Source organism: Carcharodon carcharias, chromosome 4, assembly GCF_017639515.1.
Source record: "Carcharodon carcharias isolate sCarCar2 chromosome 4, sCarCar2.pri, whole genome shotgun sequence".
Taxonomy (NCBI): domain Eukaryota; kingdom Metazoa; phylum Chordata; class Chondrichthyes; order Lamniformes; family Lamnidae; genus Carcharodon; species Carcharodon carcharias.
In genome coordinates this window covers 29539312-29561598 of record NC_054470.1, presented here as the reverse complement: position 1 = coordinate 29561598, position 22287 = coordinate 29539312, and the positions used below count along the sequence as shown (strand labels likewise).

At 40.6% G+C, this 22287-nt stretch overlaps 1 protein-coding gene across 3 annotated transcripts in view; it reads left to right on the top strand.

Annotated features, from left to right (window-relative positions):
- Positions 1-2612: 2612 nt before the first annotated feature.
- Positions 2613-22287, top strand: part of LOC121276986 (transducin-like enhancer protein 1) — a 128161-nt gene continuing 108486 nt past the window's right edge. For 2 of the 3 annotated variants that reach the window (XM_041185770.1, XM_041185769.1), the window contains exons 1-4: positions 2638-3151; positions 3650-3750; positions 4433-4496; positions 4650-4694. In XM_041185770.1, the coding sequence (XP_041041704.1) occupies positions 3128-3151; positions 3650-3750; positions 4433-4496; positions 4650-4694 (234 nt within the window). In that variant the 5' untranslated portion in view covers positions 2638-3127. Of the gene's footprint in view, positions 3152-3649; positions 3751-4432; positions 4497-4649; positions 4695-22287 lie in introns of all 3 variants that reach the window. The other variant, XM_041185771.1, reaches the window with a different exon arrangement.

Here is a 22287-nt window from a genome sequence, read left to right as displayed (position 1 = left end):
TATCATCACCCTGTTTTAGCATTACAATGTTGTAAAAAAAAAAAATCCCCTCTTCTTGTTAGACAATCTAGACAATTGGGGGAAAGGTGGTTCAGTGGTGGGGGGGGGAAGGTGGGTGTTGGTGAGGGGGCGGGGTTGATCGGGGAGTGCTCAAATACGTCAGCAGTGGGAGAGAAGTTTTTAGAGGGCCGGAAAGAGCACTCTCCTCTTGGACTCATCCAAAAGATAATCAAGTTTCCCTGTGCTGTTTAGTGAGTACTGGTAGCCACCAGTGATTGCTTTAAGGAACGTTGGTTAGTTAGTTATGGTACACAATCCCCTCACTGGAATCTGAAAAATTGTAATCAATGTCCTACCACTGGCTTAATATCTGGATTTGCATACTTAGCAGCCTTCGATCTGTTTCAGGCATATTGACTGCTCGCTCGTTTACACACACACTTAGAAGTTGCAACAGTCTGGCCTTTGGTGTCAATGGGGTGACTGAGGTTATCTGCTGACACCTGCCCCCCCGACACCCCTAATTTTCAATTGCTGGCCATCTGCTTTTCATGTAGCTGATAGTTGAATATCACCCCAGGGAGTCAAATTCAAGTGTACCTTAAGGTAAAGCAGGGTTAGAGGGCAGGGAGTAATTGCTGTTCAGATCTAATATAGTTCACTTTTTAATGTCACAAATTCCATCCTAATTTTTATATAATTCTTTTATTTTATAATGTTATTTAAGCTTTACAACTTCTCTTTTAAGCCATTTTGGGAAGCAGAAAGTGGAGTTAGTTGGAGTATGGAGTCTTCTCTTAGCAGTACAAGCTGATTGGAACTGTAAAGTTGAGAGTCTAATTACAGTAGCATAAGTTTACAAAGGTAGTTTCCAACATAAATATGGACATCATAAATTATAATTAAAAACACGGAAGTAGGACAGAAACATGAAATATACCAACTAAGGAATTGTATATAGAAAGATTACCCTGGTGTAATTGAAAATAAGGACAGAATATATGATTTTGAAATGGAAACTGAATTACATCTGCATGCCCTGCTTCAATTACACGCTGCCCTCCAAACCAGTTTCACCTGAAGATAGATTTAGTATTCATTGCCAGTGCAGTGTCATAGAAGAACATTTATTCAAACTGAGTCACGTTTAGCGTTAATCTCTTAATCTTTCCATAGACTACTCTTATTTAAGACGCCTATAAAATGTTGCGAATATATATTAAAAGCCAGTTTGCTATTATTTTGGAGATCATTTGCATATATGCTATATGCTAAACTTTGATAAAGGATTTGATCCTGTGGTGGTATGATGCCTTGACATGACAGGTACCATGAATTACTTAGGAGTAGAATATTAGAATATTGTACTGCACTAAGATTCATCCAATGAAACAGTTGAAACAAATAAAGGCGTCTGCAAGATATCGCGCGTGTGGTCTGAAGTCCCTTTCATATACCAGAGTTTTAGCTCGCCAGGGTCCTGCGTGCAAAGAAGGCATTGTCTGGAGAATATCACCCCGAGGGTTTCCCCCTACAACGAAAATATAGTCAGGACCTGGAGCAGACTGTAGCCATTTGGGGGGAAATTGATATAATCTGTTCCTCCACACAAGTCATTTTGAAATAATTAATTAGAAGTTCGACGTGAATATTTCTTTTGTGTTAGCTAACAAGCCACGAGAGCTGTAAACAAACAATAAACAGATCTAATCAAGGCTGGAAAAGCCGACATAATACCTGTGAAACATCTGGATGCAATTTTCTAGTACGAAATGAAAACATACGCGAGCCGCTTTGATGTGCATTTCATGCAGACATTGGTGATGTGTATGTGTGTGTGTGCTTTTACTAAACCCAGATCTCAAAGTGAAGTCGATTTTGGTAAAATGGCGGGAGGTGATGGTGCACAGACAAAATAAATCCCAATATATTTAATTTCACACTTCGTTTATTTATGTTCAAATTATGAATACATTAATTTAAGGTAAAGTTGCTTGTTCTGTTCTCAATGTTCACAATTATAAATCGCCCCCCCCAGTAACAGCCCAACAAGATACAACAAAAAAAACTCCTTCAATAAAACCTAAATGTGAAGCTTTGCCACACAGTTATAATTAGTTAACATTCCTGCTCTGGCTCTTTTAGTTGTGGGTGGGACAAAGGCTTGTCTGTCTGTATTTTTTCCCTGTCAGAGTTTTGAACCCACGTTACTTTGAGTGACAGCTGGGAACGCTGCTCCATTGTCACTCTCTGACTGACTGACGTGCCACTCGTTTTATTCGAACCGTTTCAGCTCAGCCCGCTAGAAGGGAGGAGGATGGAGAGAAGAAATTAGACCAATTAGAAAGAGGCAAACAGACACAATCCTGTGTTCTATTGGCCGGACCCTTCATCCATCAACATGATTGACGTCCCCTCGTTGCAATTGGGAACGTTGGAGAAAAGACAAAAACAACAGGCGGGCTCGCGATTTGCTTGCTTCAGTCTCCGCTCCGCCTTGATTGACAGCTGTTCTTCCACGTTCGCCGCCTGCGATTGGACAGGGCTTTCCTGGTGACGACACGACCCCACGTGCATGAGGTGGCCCTCTCCTGATCCTGATTGGTGGAGAAGGAGACGGACGAGGACTGGGACTGCGCGTGTCTAAATTTGGTTAGTTATCAGTGTGAGGAGGGGATAGAAACCGCGTGTTAATGTAACCAGCCTGTGTGCGGGAAACTGCTACATTGTTTTCTATTGTAGCAATTATATCCGTTTAAACTTCGCACGGCATATATTCTATATTTATTCTGCTGGATATTCTGCAATCAAAGAAGAAGCCGAGAAGATTTCCTGGGGCGCTTTTAGGAATTGGTCTTGTTGCAGAAGTGGCAACTGCTTTTTTTTCTCTAAAAGATTTTGTTGTCTTAAAGACAAGGAGTTGAGCCGGGACAGCGGAATCTGCCAGTCTCCCCGAGGGCTTTAAAAATCTCTCTTAAAGCACCACCTTTTGAGGACCCGAATCCAGGATGCCCTTCCAGTAAAGACTTTACTTTTCTTTTGGAGGGGATTCTTATTAATGTGCGTTTTTTAAAGGAGATCGAGCGACTATTTGAGCGACGGAGCCGAGCGGCTGCCGGACCCAGCGATGTTTCCTCAGAGCAGGCATCCTGTAAGTAAGGGGAACGCAGGGCTCTCTCCTCCCGGGGCCGGCCTCTTTGTTACTTCATTGTATGATCTTTATTCAAGGCAAGGAAAGCACCTTTAACGGGAATGATGTGTTGTTGCACTACCAACAAAGTGTCGTGTGATCTTTATTTTTTATCAGCGGAAATCCAATCCTAATCGCTTCCCAAACAACCTGTGTGCACATCTGTACAAAGTCGGTTTCTTTTTAAATGTCATCTCTCAGTGACTGTCCTCCTGAAAGTTGGGGAGGAGGATCACAGATTCTGTTGAGCTTGCGTGGACCAACAAAAGGTCCAGTGTTTCGTCCCGTCAAACGACCTTGCCCCCTTTCAGTGCCATGTGTCTGTTCATTGCTTGCTTCAAAAAAAGTCTGTCGGAAAGTTTCTGGTTATAAATCTGGCTCGGCTGCGAGTTGCATCGTTCGCGGTCTCTTGTATCTGTGTACTTGTAACTCTTGTTTCCTTACCCACTGTTTCCTCAGACGCCGCACCAGGCTGCAGCCCAACCTTTCAAATTCACCATCCCCGAATCGCTGGACCGTATTAAGGAAGAGTTCCAGTTTTTACAGGCTCAGTATCACAGGTGAAAGAAGTCTCCCATTCTCTGCCTGGGCAAAGTATGTTTATTTGCTGCCGGTCAGTCCAGTCGCCAGTGTTGTTTGGTTTGTCTGCGGTAGGTAGCCAATGGTTACTTTCCCTGGCCACAGTGCGGCGCTCTCGCTGCGGCTACATTTGGTTTTCTTTCAAAAGGTTCCACACAAACCACAGATATTGAGGGAAAACAGGAGCCTTCCTGGTCTAGACCCTCTGAATTGTGCTTCTTGACATTTACGGTTTTTAGCTATATTAATCATAAATCGCAGCAATTGATTCCAATTCCACAAAACTCAATTCAAGTTTATAACTAAGCCGTTTAGAACAATAGCATTTGCTTTCTGCACCACGGATCTTTACAGTTGCATTTAATATCTGGTGCATAACAAAGAATTGTGTTCTCCTTCGATTTATCTAGTACTTTCATTTTTCCCATTACTGTATCCGCTTACCAATACACTCTTCAAGATGCTTTCGTGTTGCTTTAAAACGTGCAGTGTTCTATTGATCTTCTCAAGGGCAATTATGGATGGGCAAGAAATGCCAGTGATGTTCACATCCCATGAAGTAATTTTTTTTTAAAAAGATGCATTACTGCTTATTCTATTACTATTGTTTACTATTTATTTACTATCTCAAGGTGAGAGTAAGTCATCTTTTGTGTTTTATAGTCTCAAGTTGGAATGTGAGAAACTGGCAAGTGAAAAGACAGAAATGCAGCGACACTATGTTATGGTGAGTTTAAACAAGTACCTCGTTATTATTAAAAGTAGTGTGATATTAGATAATGTTTCTCAATCTGAACTGGAAAATAAGCTACTGACTTAATGACGATTTGCTAACATAGTGAAGTTGTTTGGTTCATAAGTTTAATATTCTCTGTTACAGTATTATGAAATGTCTTATGGATTGAACATTGAGATGCACAAACAGGTAAGATCATTTTGATAGAAATTTCTTTCAAAGTATTCATGTGGTAAAATAGAAATAACAAAACATTTGCTATCAACAACTGAAAGAAGAAAAGACCCATGACCATTTTGGATTAACTCACTATTGGAATGCTGGCTGAAGGATCTTTATCCAGAGCAGCCTTTCTCTATCAGGTGCTAATTAAAGCTGATCTATTATCTCATCAAATATTTCATTTCATAAATCATTTTTTAAATATTTTATAGTGGATCTAGATTACAGTAAAATGTAACTAAGCAAAATTGTGTTAAACTCCAAATTTTGTTGTAGGGCTGGGAAGTTGGTATGATCCTCGGGCCTTTATAAACATGATTAATATTCTAGGAGGTTTTATGTAATGTGCACAGAACGTGGCCTAGTGTAACTAATGCTCCTATAAATGCAAAAGATCTGATTTAAAGTGAACAGATGCCTTCTTGTCCCTGTGCGTGTGGAGTTTATGGGGGAAATAAAGCACCTTGTGGTTTAAGGTGATGGTCATTATCGACTGTATGTACACTTTTTCAAGTGATACTTGTAGCATTTCTTGCATATGAGACACTGGTATATGCTCAATTGGTGAGACTGAGGTGAAGCAAGGCTATGTTTGTGAGTATTAAAATAACAAACAGAACAGAGTAAGGGTGGACAATGCATGGGAAGCACAACTCAGTGATTGATATATTAAATGGTGCTTTGACTCTAGTTGTTTGCTAAGAAAGCACTAATTGCAGGACGTAAGCAATCCAAGAGAAGTGATGACTTTGGGGTTTCTAATCCTTAAGATGTTATTGACAGTAAGTCTTTAAGACATTGATTTACTCCTTTAAAAAGATTATGATTAAATTAACTCTTGACTGAAACATCTCTGCCAACAAGAATGGAAACAGGTTTCAACATGAGTGCTACTTTTAGTTCTTATGGTCTTAAAATTTCACCAAAGCTGAGAAATGATGACTTGATGTAATAGTGTAAATGCAGTAATTGCCCTGGCAGTCTAGAGCACTCTTGGTTTGAGTAATGTTACATTTAAAAAGAAATCAAGTTGCCTGCATAACCTCCTTTTTGGCTGTCAAATGCTGCAGTGATATTTTTGTGCATAAATGAAAGTTTTTAAGTTAAACACTGTATTCTGAAAAAAAGATGGATTGTTTAAAGTGTTGAATTGCTACCCTCTGGAGAATTAGGTTTGTAGGTCATATTAAATTACATTTTAAAAAAAAATGTGTTTTCAATGCATACTAAATTTTTATAGTTGCAAACTTCAGACACCATTGTTACTGTATAGGCTGACAAAGGTATCTGATCATAATTCTCCAAAACTGATGACGTTTGGGCCCAAGGGTGTAACTTGGCTGAAACTGATGCATTTTGCTGACTGATCACCAGTGCGGCCTAAGTGCTCATTATGTTGTAGAAAAAGCCTATGCAGTCTCGTTACGTTTGACAAGAAACCTCTGGGGGGAAGACTGGGCATTAGCTAGGCTCCTAGCAGACTCAAAAGTATTCTCCCTTTTATAGTTTATACTCTAGATGGCAAGTGAACATTGCTCTGGAGATTTTTTTTCATACGAAGCGTCATCCTTCTCGTGGTTTGTCTTCTGAGTAGGCACTCTGCCTGCTCTTTGAGGATACCACCTGCGGGGTTGTAGAGTTGCGAGCAAATGCTTTTTATTCAGGCTTCAGTGCTTTTCATTCATGGTGTAATACCCAAGTCATGAGAAAAGAAAAGTTTGCTTTCCCAATGTTTTTCTTTAAATAGTTTTTTTGCATATTTAAAAGCAGCTGTTGTACGGAAATGGATGGTCATTGATTAGAGCTGGCAGTCTTTAAATGATAAAATGGGCATTTTTTCATGTTCTTATTGACTTGAGAAACTTCTGTATTTTGACTAGTGGAGAATGTTCTTTGCTCAAGCAGTCTTAATTTTAATGTTACTTTAAATTCAACTTTTATGCCATTAGCAGATGAATATTTTCATTTTTGATATAATGATGGTGATGTATACATTGGAGAAGGAATGGTTTGTTACTGGTAAGCAGCACACAGATAAATTGAGAACAGCTTGAAACTACAGTTAATGTTTTGGCTCTTGACATCGACCTGTATAATGTTCCAGAGTTTAATGATTTCCTACTATAATGTACGGGCAGATAATTAAAGGTGGAGTGCTTGTGATCATACAGTTTAACTGTCAGTAGTACAAAATTGATTTTGCAGATTGATGCAGAAAGAATCTTGTTTTTCCTTTTGCATTTTCACAAAATTCCTTTTCGTCCAAAAAAGGTACATTGTTCAGTAAATAGACACCTCAAGTAAGTCATGGGTTAGCCTTTTTTTTTAAAGGTTCAGATTAACATCGAGATGTCAATATGAATATAACTTTGCATATTGAGATTATGGTCTAGTTTTTAATATTAAGTTAAATTTTGTCCTGATTTGTTGACTTTAGTACTTAGCTGACAACTATGCATTTAAAATGTTTAGTTGACACATGGGTTTTATATGTCCTTTGGGAATTTCAGATAATAGATAACATACAGTATTCTGTATATTATCTATTAGGTTCTAACAGCTGTGTAACAGATCTAAGATTTGATTAAGCTAATTGAAAATCAGGCTAGGGATGGTATCTGTCCTCACATCATGGAGTCAGTGACCATATTTGCCAGTTGTATTACTTAAAACTTGGTACATTTTGTTTTCATTGACCTTAATGCTTGTTGGCTCAATGGTCTCTTTCAGGATAATTCAGCAGGGATGCAACATTTTATGTCTGAAACAGACATTATTTAGGTGTAAGATTAGAGTTATGGCAAATGGCCAAAGAAGATTTGCAGTTGTTAAATCAGTTGGTAAAGCTACAGTCCTTTAGTTCCCTTCCATTCTCACCTTCCCTCTTCGTTCCCCTTGTTCCTGTGATCCCAGTGACAGATGTTTTTTCCTCCAGGCAATTTGATCTGTCAGAAGTTCTTTTTCTCATCCTTGATGATCTGAGATGGCTAATAACATTCTTAGCCTCTCCATCTAGTGTAGCTTGAGATTCATTTAGGATTTGCTGGTGATTAACATCAAGTGTTCATGTAAGAAGTGGAAATCGTGTTGCTTCACATTATAGATTTACTGCATTTAGTTGCAGTATGTGATTGAAGAGTGAAATGTTTACAATGCACAGCGCTGAATATGCAATGTTTCCATTCAGCTGCAAATGAAGGAATCCTTCTGGGAATGGGAGAAGTGAACTGTTGTAATAAAAACAGAAAATATTCAGTACTCTGGTCAGACAGCATCTGTGGGGAGAATACTGTCGAGTCAATGTTTTGCTGCCTGTAGCACATTGTGGGAATATCCTGGCAGGACAAAATCAACAATGAGGCAGTCCTTTCAAAGGCAGAGCTCCCAAATTTGGTAGCACTCATCAAACAGAGGTGCTTTTGTTGGCTCAGACATGTCAGCAGGATGGAAGATGGTCACCTTACCCAGGAACTTTCTGTATGGTGAGGTAGCCAGAGCCAGACAACAGGAAGGACACCCAGAGCTTCACTGGGCTGGTGTGCACCATTACAATGACCAGTGACTACAGTGGCATGGCAACTGACACCAATGCCAACACCAACCCACAACAACACTTGGTAACTTCATGTGCAGCACTAGTGGATGAACTTACCTCCCAAGGATTGGCCTCTTCAGCCATCAGCAAAGGTACGTCATATGAAGATGCCCCATGTGAAATGGACTTGTTTGCTGTGTCTCCATTATTTTTGTGGATGGAAGGATGCCAAACTAATGTTTCAGGTCAATTACCTTTCTTCAGACTGTGTTCAGATAACTTTTTTTGCCCACCAATGCGACACATGTACCAGGATTGTGATCCAATATTGCCAAGTATATGAGGCCTGTTGTGTTGGAGGAATAGTTTTAAATCACTTCACTGAACTCGACCATCTGATCATGCAAATAACCTCAGATTTGAACCTTAATAGTTCATATATTTTCAGCCTCATTTAAATCAAATAATAGTTAAATAGAAAGGTCCTCTCATCTTTTATAATACTCAAAGATGTATTGGTTTCTTTGCAAAATGCACAGTGCTTCTAAAAAAAAAACTGTTGACCTATTGTAATTGTTGACATAATGAAGTTTTACCATTTCTTTAATTTGTTAGTCTCATGCTGATCTCTCAATTTGTGTGCAGGTACCTGTAAGGCCCATTTAATTACAGAGTAGGTCATATCGCTTGTATCTTTGGGCCTGTTCACTTTATTAGATTTTCATCTCTATGGCCCTTGGTAGGGTTCCCTTGGGTTCTCCAAAGTGGCTGAGTAATTGCTAGTGCTGATACTGGAGATTTTAATCTCCCTTTTCTCATTAGGTTCAATTGAATTGCTTGAGGGTGCTGTAGGTGACTTGTGTAGTTAATTTTTCTGACATTGTGCTCAAGTTGAATCTTGCATTTGGTGAACCATTAATATTACTCTATCTCTTTTAGGTTTTATTTCATTGTTTAACAGAAGTAGCTGAATCTCTTCTAAATTGACTGTATACTTTCAAATTAATTATTTTTAAAAATGCAAAAACCTTTATTTTGTGGGTGACTAAGTTTTTATTACTATAATGTACCTCCATGAAGGGTTTACGTCAGATTGCTGTCTTTTTTGAACTTTAAGTGTAAAGAAGCTGTCTGTATTGGCAGCCAAATAGGGATTTGACTTCTTGTTTAAATTTGGTTATTAATTAGACTGGGACGAATTGCTCTCATCATGGTGGTCAACATTGTGTTTTTCATTTTATGAATTGTTATTCAAAAACCTTGAGTTTACTTGCATCTCTAGGACCAGAACAAAATGGGGAGCTTGACATTGAAAGCTTTTTTTTTGAAGAACATTCCAAATACATATTTATCAGCTGCCTTATCATCACTGCCAGTTTTGCAGTTGAGCAGTCAGAGCAGATATGATGTATGGGTTAAATGTTATGTGGTCCTTTTTTAAAAAAAAAATTTAAAACCCCTTAAGTGGTTTCTTTGGAGAATTGAAGGTTACGTGTGCTCATGATTTTTATATCAAAGTAAGCTAATGTAGCTAAGTGTTTTGAAAATTGTTTTAAGGGGCTTTTAAATCCAAAGTTTTATATGGAGCAATTTCATGGAACAATTCAGCCAATAATTTAAGACTAAGTGTTGGCTTAAAATCTGTTAATCTAAACAACAAATTATTATATATGTAAAAAAAAATCAGAACTCGATAACTGACTGGAATGCCAGGCATCTCTCCCCACATCTTTCTTGTAAGACACTGCTGATAAGGTCTAAAGTTTATAAACTGAAGTGTTAATTAAAGGTCATTGACAAGAACCAGGGATTCTTGACAGTTATAGCTTATACTGCTTGTGTATCCTATCGCTGTCTTGGGTAAACAGTTGCACTTGGCAGATTATCCAGACAGTGACCAGTCACAGTATTGACAAGTGCAGACACAATAAAAACTATATTAGGAGCCTTGCCATGGGGATTTGCAGTAAATATATTACAGCACTCAAGTGAATTGCCAATACTGCTTGTTTAGCATTTTGCAAGGGCAATGGGAGTATGGATTTTTGCATTAGATGGGAAAGGCTGTTGGAAAGAATTGGTGATGGCTGAGAAGAAATTGACTTCAAGATCCAATTGCTGTCTTTGGGTGAACCATGAAAAGCTCCTGTGAATTATAAAAGAGCTGATGTGGGAGGACAGAGGATTGCGTGGACCATGGCTCATTAGATGCTCTTTTGTTGTAGCTTGGCTGTATAATCAGACTCTATGTGCCACAAAGTCGTAAAAGCCAGGCCATGGAACTAAGATAGGAAGTCAGGTCTCAAAAAAAAAGTTGTATTTTCAGAAGTACTGTATTTGTGTGCCAAAATAGTTATTTCTTCCCTGCTTTAAATGACTTTTTTTTTGCTCAATCATTTTTCCCCTGGACATTTAATTTGAAACTTTTAAATAGGCTTGTGGATCTTGCATCTCAACTGCATAGGCTACAAACCAACGGCTGCTACTGCATGAGCAGAACAGACTTGGCTTTCCTTCCCAAAATACTTCAGTACTAAGTCTGAATAACTTTTAATGGTGAGCAAACCTTTTTCAATAAACGAGTACCCAGAGAGCCCACTGACTAACATCAAATGGAAGGCATCTCAACATGAACATAATTTGGGTGGAGCGCCAAGTCATTTGCTTTCATGTGATTCCAGGCTGCAGTGTTCACTTCAGTTCTACTTCATTGTGGTGAAGCTGACTGGATTAGAATGTATTGGGATGTGCTGAAAAGAGACTAGAGCTACTGATAACAGCGTGATGTGTTTATACCAAGGAAAGTTATGACATACAATACTAAAGAAGTGGGGGGGGAAAGAAACTCCCAGCTTAGTTTCTGTCGGTTATGATTCAATGATATTCAGAACTGCAGCTATGTAATAAGAATATTTACATTAGAGTGAGTAGCAGAAACTAAAGACTATCTTCCAGTAAGACAAGGGGTATGGGATAAAAGTCCAAATCTTCCGATCAGCATCAAAACCACTGCACCCGACACTCATCAGTCAGAAAACTGCGCACTTACCTGGTTATGTTTAAAATGATCCAATTTCCGATGCAGCAGCCAGAAGAACTCGCTCAGCGCAGGACTCAACACAGAGAGGAGCATAGAGAATCAGTGCAGAAAACACACACCCTTTTTACAGCACTAGCCGATGTAAGGAAAATTTAAATGTGCAGGCTGAATGTTAGTGAATGGGTGAGTGAATAGGTAAGCGGGTAGGGTGGCAAGAGCGCCAGGAGGGGTAGTCAGGTAGGGTGGTGGGTGGTCAGTGTAGGTATAATTATGGGGGAATCAGTTATATGGTTACCCAGGAATTAGGCTAGGATTTTCCTGTCTAACATTTCCTGGGTAACTATTTAGGTAAATACTGCGGAACTGTCCAAAGCCTCCAACTCTAGCTCAGAGTTGGAGACATTCACAGAGAATCCTGGGAAGCAGGTGAATTACCTATCGGAAGTTCAAACTCCCCAGGCAATTCCCATGGAGGTCAGTGCAACGCGCAAGTTGGGTTGTACGTCCGGTCTCCGATCTGGAGACCAGTAGATCTGGACCAAAGTCTTGTTATTGTTTTAAAAAAAAACTTTTTCCCAAAATTGGATCAGTTTCATAAGTGGAACACTAATAACTAATTGGCTAGCACACTTTGCTCCATTGTATATGTATTTATGGCCTTTCATGGTTAGCTTGTGGCAGTTTCCGATTTGCATAGTTACATTTAAAAAAAAACCAATCTTGATAGTGAGAAATTCCTCTGAATCTTTCAAGTTTCAATTGGAAGTTGACTAAAACTAATGTTTTGAAATGTAAAAACGTTTAGGCTGTAGTGAAATCTTGTTTCCTTTTTATCTGGCTTATCCCCTCACCTATTAACTAATAAACTTCTCGAATAACAATGTTTCTTGGCTTAGTTTGAGGTGACTGCTGAAAGCCAGATCTTGCATTCTCCAGAGGCACCCTGGAAGATGCACTGGGGACCCCTTGGAAGAGTCTATGACTTTTCTTAGCAGAATAGTTATCCAGGAAAGCAAAAATAAAAATACCTGGGAAAACTCAGCAGGTCTGACAGCATCTGTGGGGAGGAACACAGTTAACGTTTCGAGTCCGGATTTAGGTGGGAAAATAATATATATATATAAATTATTGGAAAAAAGCAGCTACTGCCCTAAAAGGGGGTCATGGCTTGGCTTCCGCTGATGTTCCTGCACTACGAGGCAAGGACTCCAGAAGTAGTTACGCTTCATGTATTTCGGGAGGCCTGGATCGAAAGTCCAGGCAAGAAATGTGGAATTCAGTGCAGGGAAGTAAATAGGAGCAGAGTGGCAATCTGATGCTGATTGCCGCTCCATGGAAGATTCGGCCCATTTTAAAAATATTGTATCATTTGCTTTATCAAGCTCTAGCAACTTGCATTTATGTGATAGCTTTTAATATAGTATGGCATCCAAAGGTGCTTCACAGGTGCGTAATCAGGCAAAAAAACTGACATTGAGCCAAATAAGTTAATCAAAAGCTTGGTCAAACAAATTTAAAGGTGTGTCTGCAACCTAAAATAACAGACTTGTATTTATATAGTGCATTTCCTGACCTTAAGAACACTTCTTCAAAAAAAACTTTCCAGCCAACCAGGTACATTCGAAATGTAGCCACTAGCTTAGTTTAATGCTGAAGGCATAGCAAAGGAAATGAGTGCTGCACCAGAAGCCAGAGTTCTCCTGAGATTTATAGGACTGGAGGAGATTACAGAGATAGGAAGTAGTGAGACCATGGAGGCATTTGAATGTGAGGATGAGAATTTTGAAATACAGGTGTTGTTGGTCTGGGGGCTAATGAAGTCCGTGAGCATGGTTGATAGATAAATGAATTTGTTGCAACAGAAACAGAATTTTGAATGAGCTTAAGTTTATGGAGGGTGGAAGAAGGGAGGCTGTCCAGGGGAGCGTTGGATTAGTCGAATCTGGAGGTAACAAAAGCATGAATGAGGTCATTGTCTACTACAACTTTAAATACCCAAATTTTGTTTTTGTCCTTGTTAATGGTTCTGCAAAGTGGGGATGAATATGGATTCTTAAATTAATATTACATCAGAGACTTATACATTTGATTGTGCCCACATTGTTGAAATAAATCATTGAATTTTAGAGTGATAGAAAGACAAGATCTCCAATTACTCGATTCGGGGATTGAGTCTATGTTGCTATGGAGACTGTAGCTGGAACAAATTAAATTTCAAGGAATGAAATAATCTTTCAGTGCTTCTGGGAGTGCTAATTTTGGCAGTGGCACTTACACCGATTAAGTTTGGTTTGACGAGCTAGTCTATATCATTTGTGTCCCAAAGATCATTATAATGAGAACTGACATAAGCCATAGTATGTTTTTATTTAAATCAAATCTTGAAAGCACTTGTAAATTTTTGTATGTGAAGATTTCAACCACACTGAGTGTTGATGGACAGTATTTGATGTGTTGTTACACTCTGAACAATTTGGTTTAGGCTTCTCATTTATTAACCAATCAATTAATGGAACTCCAGAATACATTGGTGCACTGTTTCATTTGAGTGACATGGATTTTTCAAAATAAAACCCCTGAAGGAATGCCTTTCAGTCATGTGTCTGCTTAAAAAAAAATAAATGGAGATGAAAATTGGCTTGAGGTCAATAAGCCATTTGTGGTGGCCTGACAACCTTCGATTTTTTTTTTCCCCCCTTGTGCTTCGCAAAAATCATCTTAAATGATTCAATAATGAGCAAAAGTGCAACATTGAGTATTCCGTTTCGTATCATTGTATTACAGTTTGCAAAAAGAAGGATATCTGTCGTGATCATCCTTGCAAATTTAAATGTTTTTAAAGCCACATGTTCGTAAGATTTGGAAAAGCTACAAGCAATTTGTGAAAGTTCTTCCATATAAAGATGGTTGCTGGAAGAGGTTTTGTAAACTATCACTGAACTTGTATGTTTATACCCCAATAGGATAAAACATCTGCTAGTTTTAATTTTTCTTGAAGAAAGAGTCATGGGGTAAAATTTTTAGCTCAGCGGGTGGGCATGCGCCCTACTCACTCAAGTGTAAGATGACGCACGTTGTCGGGCAAGCGTCCCGACATCAACGCACAGTCATGTAATATTTTGTTCAGCGGGCGCGTGCTGGGGTCGGCAGTGTGCCTGCCAACAATTAAAAGGCCTGTTAAGGCCCTTAATTTATCAATTAAGTTGAATTTTTCGCTGCCCGTCCAACCTTATGGTTGGCAGACAGATGAAAAGGCCAAGGGCAGGATGAGGTTTCCTAAGGCAAATAAAAATAAAATAAAAAATTTTAAAACTTATCCCTGCTCATGTGACAGTTATATTTTGTTCATTACATTTTTTTAAATTATTTCTTTGACCCCTCATTCCCCTGAAGCAGCTCTGTGCCTCAGGGAGATTATGAAGCGCGCACTTGTGCGCATGCTCCGCTCCCCCTACCCCTCCTCCGCTGCCCGCATAGACAGCGCTGCCGCTAGTGTTTCATGCTGGGGGAGCCTTAATTGGCCCACCAGCATGAAATTGCTTTCTGGCCCTGATCGTGGGCGGTGGCCAGCTTCCTGACTGCCCCCACTGAGCCCACCCGATATAGGTGAAATTCTGCCCATAAAGTTATACAGCACAGAAACAGGCCCTTCAGCCCATCGTTTCCATGCTGACCATCAAGCATCCATCTATTCTAATCCTATTTTCCAGCATTTGGCCCGTAGCCCTGTATGCTATGGCCTTTCAAGTGCTCATCTGAATACTTCTTAAATGTTGTGAGGGTTCCTGCCTCTACCACCCCCTCAGGCAGTTTGTTCTAGATTCCAACCACCCTTTGGGTGAAAAAAATTTCCTCAAATCCCTTCTAAGCCTCCAGCCCCTTACCTTAAATCTATGCTCCCAGGTTATTGACACTCCGCTAAGAGGAAAAGTTTCTTCCTAACTATGCCCCTCATAATTTTGTATATCTCTATCAGGTGGCCCCTCAGCCTTTTCTGCTCTAATGAAAACAACCCTAGCCTATCCAGTCTCTCTTCATAGCTGAAATGCTACAGCCCAGGCAACATCCTGGTGAAACTCCTCTGCACTCTCACCAGTGCAGTCACATCCTTCCTATAGTATGGCAACCAGAACTGCACACAGTACTCAGGTGTCGCCTAACTAAAGTTTTATATAGCTCCAACATAACCTCCCTGCTCTTATGTTCTATGCCTTAGCTAATAAAGACAAGTATCCCATATGCCTTCTTAACCACCTTACCTACCTGTGCTACTGCCTTCAGGGATCTACGAACATGTACACCAAGCTCCTTCTAATCCTCTGTACTTCCTGGGCTCCTACCATTCATTGTGTATTAATGTTATATTTTAATATTTGGCTTTATGTTGAAGCATGTTAGTGGTGAATATTTGAAGAGATATTGCCTTTTTCAGATGGCTATTCAAATTTCATTTTAGGACTACGAGTGTGGAGGCTGTTGCAGGTGTCCACTTAGCAATTTTAAATGTTTCATGCTAGCATGACGGTAACTAACAGTGAAGTATAAAGAGAACAAATGTTTACCAAACACTGGAATAGCTGCTGTGTATTTCATTATAATTAAAACAAAAGAAGTTTAGCTTCAAGGTAGTATGGAAATCTTTTGCTGTAAGAAGTAAGCTAAAGTCCTTAACTTCACTTTGGTAATATTTTATTGGACAAGATCTTAATTGAGCAGTGTAACCACATTGCCTATATATTCAAAAAAAAGTAAAAGTTTTTGTGCTGTTCAATCAGTAATATTTGACTGTGGCTATTTAACATTTCTGTGATTGATGAATTGTGGATAAGCTTGAAGCCTTCCTTTCTCTGTTTAAGAGCCAAGCTTCCGCATTCTTCTTGACACAAGATATAAGGTTACACTATTAATTGGAGCTATGTATATTAGTAAGTGCTACATAAGTTTACTTTTCTATCCACACTTTCAGCAATAAATGCTGCTAATGGTTTGTATATTTACACTGTAGCATCAGACTTCCTTGATAATGAATTGGCACACAACAAAATTCTTGAGTGTTCCTGAAGTCTGACAGCAAGTGTTTAAAATGTTCTCATAATGGTAATTGATATGAAAAGTATAAACAAATGTTTCCTATCATCAGTTTCAAAAGTGACCCTTAGTTTATCTTAAACAGTTGAGATTTGTGGCTGTTCGTAAATACATATGTATTATGAAGAAATCCACCAGGTCATTTATAATTTCACTCCAAATCTATCAGCCACTAATGCCGCTATATTATTGAAAGTGGGCTGATGTTTATTTGTAAATAGGGAAGTAAATTTAGCATTGTGTTTACAGACATAATGTTTCATTTAGCAGTATAATCTCCTTTGTATATCATTCATGGAAGCAATCTCCTCGAGTACCTGCCATGATTTTTCTGTGTGAAATTGTTTTCTTATTTCTTTGCAGTGACCATACTTTTCTGAGTGGCTTTATGAAAAAAGTCATTCATTGTTGATAACATATGTGTGAGTCATTCAATCCAGTTTCTTTTTGTTCATGAGATGTGAGAATTGCTGGCAAGGCCAGCATTTGCCTAGTCCTAATTGCCTTTGAGAAGGTGGTGGTGAGCCGCTGCCTTGAACTGCTGCAGTCCATGTGGACGCCACTCGCTGTTAAAGGAGTTCCAGGTTTTTGATCCATTGACAAGTGTGGGAAGGGTAATATAGCTTCAAGTCAGGATGGTGCGTGGCTTGGAGGGGAACTTGCAGATGGTAGTGTTCTCATGCATCTGCTGCCCTTGTCCTTCTAGGGTGGTAGAGTTCACTGGTTTGGAGGGTGCTGTCAAAGGAGGTTTGGCGAGTTGCTGCAGTGCATCTTGTAGATGGCACACAATGACACAGAATTCTGCATCAATGGTAGAGGGAATGAATGTTTAAGGTGGTGGATGAGATGCCAAATAAGTAGACTGCTTTGTCTTGGATGATATTGTGTTTATTGAGTGTTGGAACTGCACTTGTTGAAGCAAATGGCGCATATTCCATCACATTGCTGCCTAGTGCTTTATAGATGGTGAACAGGCTTTGGGGAGTTGGAAGTTGAGTTACTCACAACAGAATTCCCCGTCTCTGACCTGCTCATCTGTAGCCACGGTATTTATTTGGCTGCTCCAGTTATGTTTCCGGTCAATGCTAACCCCCAGGATGTTGATGTAATGTTTACACCTGCCACAGGGATATCCTTGGCGGCTGCTGCTGCAGTGCTCTAACATAATATTTGATTATCCTCTGGGATGGGCAGGGAGTGAAGCTAAAGATAGAGAAAAGGGATAAGCAGGGTCTTTTTAAAGTTGGGATGAATATTAAATGAGGTATCTGCTAATGAAATGGTTTGCTAAGTTAGTGCTCCATAGCAGGCTCAAATAATTCTGAATCAGGCAAGCCTGCACCTTTTTTGGGGCAGGATATATTGATCAGGCAGCTTGACTCATGACTGAAACATTTGGTTTCACTGGAGATTGACATTATATCCACTCCATATCATCGTTTAAGGCACATCTGATGAGAGAAATAATGACAAACTCACCAGTTTCTTGTGGCACTTTTAGTCAGCTAAACTTCAGCACCCTTCTATAAACTTTGGGATTGCTAAATTCTGGCAACCTGTACCTAAGCTGTCAGAAGTTAGGCCAGCTGTTTAGGGGTGTATCACAATGCGGAGAGAACACACACTTTGTATTTGACAAACAGAAACTTCACCATGGTTTGCGACATGGTCATTTGAACAAGTTAACAAAAGGCTCCTGGTATCAGCGGAACCATATCTCCATCCAGTAAGTACCTTTTCCAGAAGAGGAGCAAACTGGAAATATAAATTGCAGCCTGTTGCTTGAATTGACTTGATAATATAGGCGTGTGAATTAATGAATAGCAATTAGCCGACCATCTTATAGGAAGCAGGGCAGGAAAAAGCCGATTGGCAGAATTTTATACTGTTTGGGTGGACGCGCGCCCAACTCGATTCGACGTGAAATCACGCGAGATGACGTCAGGCGAGAGTCCTTACATCATCCCGCGCTCATTCCCTTTTCCGGTCGGCGGGTGCGCGCAAAAGTCAGAAGCGTGCCCGCTCACAGTTAAGCCCATTAATGGCACAATTGTCTTTAATTTTACGTTATCCATCCAACCTTACAGTTGGCAGATGGGCAAATCGGCCAGGCGGCCTTTACGATTTTCATGAAACCTCATCCAAGGGCAGGATGGGGTTTCTGTGATGAAATAAAATAAAACCGGTGGACAGCATTTTTATCACGTATATTTTCAGGTGCCTGATTGGGAAGCTTGGACATTCTTTTTCTGCTTTTCAAAACTTGATTTGGGACTGCAGCTCCCTGAGGCAGCTCTCTGCCTTCAGGGAGCTTTCTCTCAGCGCTGGCCCGCACCTCTTCATGCCCTCACCCCGGCAGTGCTGAGCTTCTCAGCACGTGTTAATCAGCCAGCCAGTGTGAAGTCACCAGTCGGGGGCTGAATGCGGTTGACACTTGGTTCTCCGTGCCTGCCGATTGCGCCCGCCTGCTGACCTAAAAATTCTGCCCCACTGTTTTTAAGGTCCTGTGACAATTTTTGCTACGTAGAATTTTTTTTTGAGCATAAGCAGAAAAAAGAGACTTGTTTTGAACACTTGAGAGTTTTGTTAATTCACAAAGAAGTAATTCTATTGAAGAGATCAGACTAGAACTGGAAGACACTGGTTAAGCATTGTAGTCAATTCTGGGTATCGCATTTCAAGAAAGATGTAAAGGCCTTAGAGGTTCAAAGGAGGTTTGCCAAGATGTTACTAAGTTATGAAGAGCATCATTTATGAGGAGATTGGAAAAGCTAGGACTCTTGGAGCAGGGAAGGTTAAGAGGTGACCTAATGCAGGTTTCAAGGTTGACAGATTTTGATCCAAGTGGATAGAGAGAATAATATTTCTCTGGCGATTGGAGTCATCAAGGTCATAATTCAGAATCATTGTCTGAAGATCTAGAGGAGAGATGAGAAATATTTACTCCAGTTGTTAGAGTCTGGAAAGCTCTACCTAAAAGGTAGTGGAAGCTGATACTTTTAAAAATTATTTATAGAATTGGACAAGCCCTTGAGGGTGAATAACTTAGTGTTACAGGCTAATAGTGGGGAGCTATGGGACTAGGCATGACAAGTTGAATGGTCTCCACCTGTACTGTAAGTTTCCATAATTCTATGAATGTCTAGTGTTATAATATTCTGAGTTGGAAGTTACAAGCTGTTCTATAAATTACACTCCAGTTCTTATGTGTTAAAACATTCCAGAAGATATCTTGCACAGTCTGGTATTTGTCAGTGTTGCGAGCCCAGTGTAAATTTATGTAGCTGATATGCATATTACAGCAGTTAATAGTGAAATTACTTTTGACAATTATTCATTAATTATTGACCTTGATTTTGAAGTTGGAATGACTGTGTAAAACTGTCAGCATTCGCATCATTATTCCGTAAAGCTGACAGCAATCTCTGGTGAACAAACATGCACAGTTGAATATAGAAATGCAGAAGTTGCTGTCAATGATTGTCCGCCCCTCTCCAGGGTGTTCTGTTGAATTGCTTGCAGATGGAAACCGGGTAGCTATTACTGAATTGATGTGAGCTTCTGGTTTTACACTATAATTCTCAATGCAAGAACCCTTGATATAAGTACAGTTTGTTGAATAAAGTGTAACTGGATTTTTAATGGCATTCCAAATTATAATTACTGATGAACACCCTCTCTGGCCCTAAAAAAATGTACTTTATATTTGCGGAGTGTCATTTTTTTCCATTTCACGATCATTCCATAGGTTAATTTATTTTTATCATTTAACGTTTTGGTTTCCATTTTTAATCCCTTGTGTACGTCCTAGAGCGTAACTTTCCATTCTGGAGGCTAAGTGCGGTGGCGGGTGGCAAAGTCGGTGTGTTTCCTGCTGGGTGGTGGGGCAGATTTTGGTGCCTGATCTTCTGCTTTTCAGTTCATCAATTATGCATCAGTGAGGAGCTCTTTGAATCTTGTGATGGGGCGGGCAGTAATTTGTCCATCCCGTCATTACATTGTGGGGTCGAAGGTTCTGGCGGCATATTTAAATGGCCCCCGTGCACACATTCACTCACTGCAGACCAGGTGTTATGGCAAAAAGGAAAACAATGGCCCCGAAGCAAAGCAAACCAAACCCTCTGCACCATGGTTTAGCAAGGCCTCCTTGAAGATTCTCTTCCAGGCCATCCAGGAAAGGTGGGAGGTCCCGGTTCCTCTGGATTGGAGCAGGAGGTGCACCCACCTGACCATGCCGGCCTGGGAGGAGGTAGCCAGGGAGGTCAGCATCTGTGGCACACGAAAAGAGGATTATCATGTAGTGCAGGAAAGGCATGAATGACCTGATGCAGTCTGCCAGTGTAAGTGAACTTTCTCCTCACTCCAAACTTGCACTTTCAAAAGGACATCAGGCAGTCTAAGAGTTACAGCCCACAGGGATGTCACATATGACCAGTAGATGGGACATCCACATTTTATTCCAGCTACGAGCAAGAAAAGGCGGAGTAAGAGATTGAGCAAGCACCTCAGTTTCAACCTCTAGACCACCCCGATGATGAGGCAGTTGATCCATCCGATGAACACCCATTACTGCATTTAACTGCACCCTCCACCAGTGCAGATACACTTGTCTCGGTGGGTCCTAGTTTTAGAGTAGGCTCGGGGTCACTATCTGGAGATCACCTCGTGGACACGTGTCCACAAGAGCGGAGGCAGCGACAGTTGAGATCCCTGACACTCCAAGAACAGCTGGAGATTAGGTCCCTGCTGAGTCCGATTATGACCTTCTGCAATCAGCCCTGAGAGAAATGTTGGAGACGGGAAGAGGACCATTAAGTAGTGTTGCCAGAGCCTGCCAACAGACTGGAATGAAGGATGGAGGAGTCCGTCCGCCTTCTGTCTGCTGTCATGGCTTTGGCATGCGAGCGCAACAAAGTCTCTATGGGAAGATTGACGGCCACCTTGGAGACCCAGGCTCAGCTTTGACCTGCACTCTATCGCTCTTGCCAAGGGCGCATTCCAGCAGTGGCTAGGCAAGAGGGGGATGGGGCACCTCGACCTCCCTCCAGGTGCCCCTTCTCAAGGAATCAGAGGGCTCCTTTGGCACCCAAAGGGAGGAGGAGCACCAGCTATATACCCCGGGAGCATCACCCAGGATACGGCAAAGGCTTGCTGCTGCTCCAGAGCTCCCCTGCGTGTGAGCCCATCAACTCCATCAGGCCGAGGAAGATGTATCTGCCTCAGAGCAGGCTGGAGCCCTGCAGGACTCGGGCCTCCAGAGGATGCCCGTCAAAGTTATCTCAGACAACAGGGCAGTCAGCAGGCTGCCTCTACCTCTGCTGCGGATGTCAAAGCTGCACCTAGATGTAGCAATAGAGTTAGGAAAATTAAGTTTTGAAAGCACAATGGTGGCATGAGTGTTCATTCACTGTATATAATCTGCACTATTGTAAATATGTTTTGTGTTTATCCCTTTCCAAGTCTCAGGTATTGAATGGCTGATGCAAGGCCCCGTGTTCATTCAAGGGCACCAAATGACTCCCCCCGTCAGCCCCCTCAACATTTTATCTCATCTTGTCCCTCAGTTCCATTAAGCCTTACTCAGTCTCATCACAGTGAATCACCTTTAATTCCACATCAGCAACATGAGCAAAGGCACTTCCTTTTTGAAAATGATAGCTGGGCAATGCACCTGTAACCCTTGCATCTGAGGCTCACATTTTGTGACCTCATGAGAATTGTTCATCAAGGATAGTGATTATCCAGATGCTGCATCACTGAAATCCATAGTTTGTGGATATTTAAAGTTTTTGTCATGTCCAACATTAGTCTTTTCACCCAAGTGCACTTTGCAATGGCCTTTATTTTGGGACTGAGGGGTTTTGGTGAAAGTAATTTTCACCATAGCCTTTAATGCC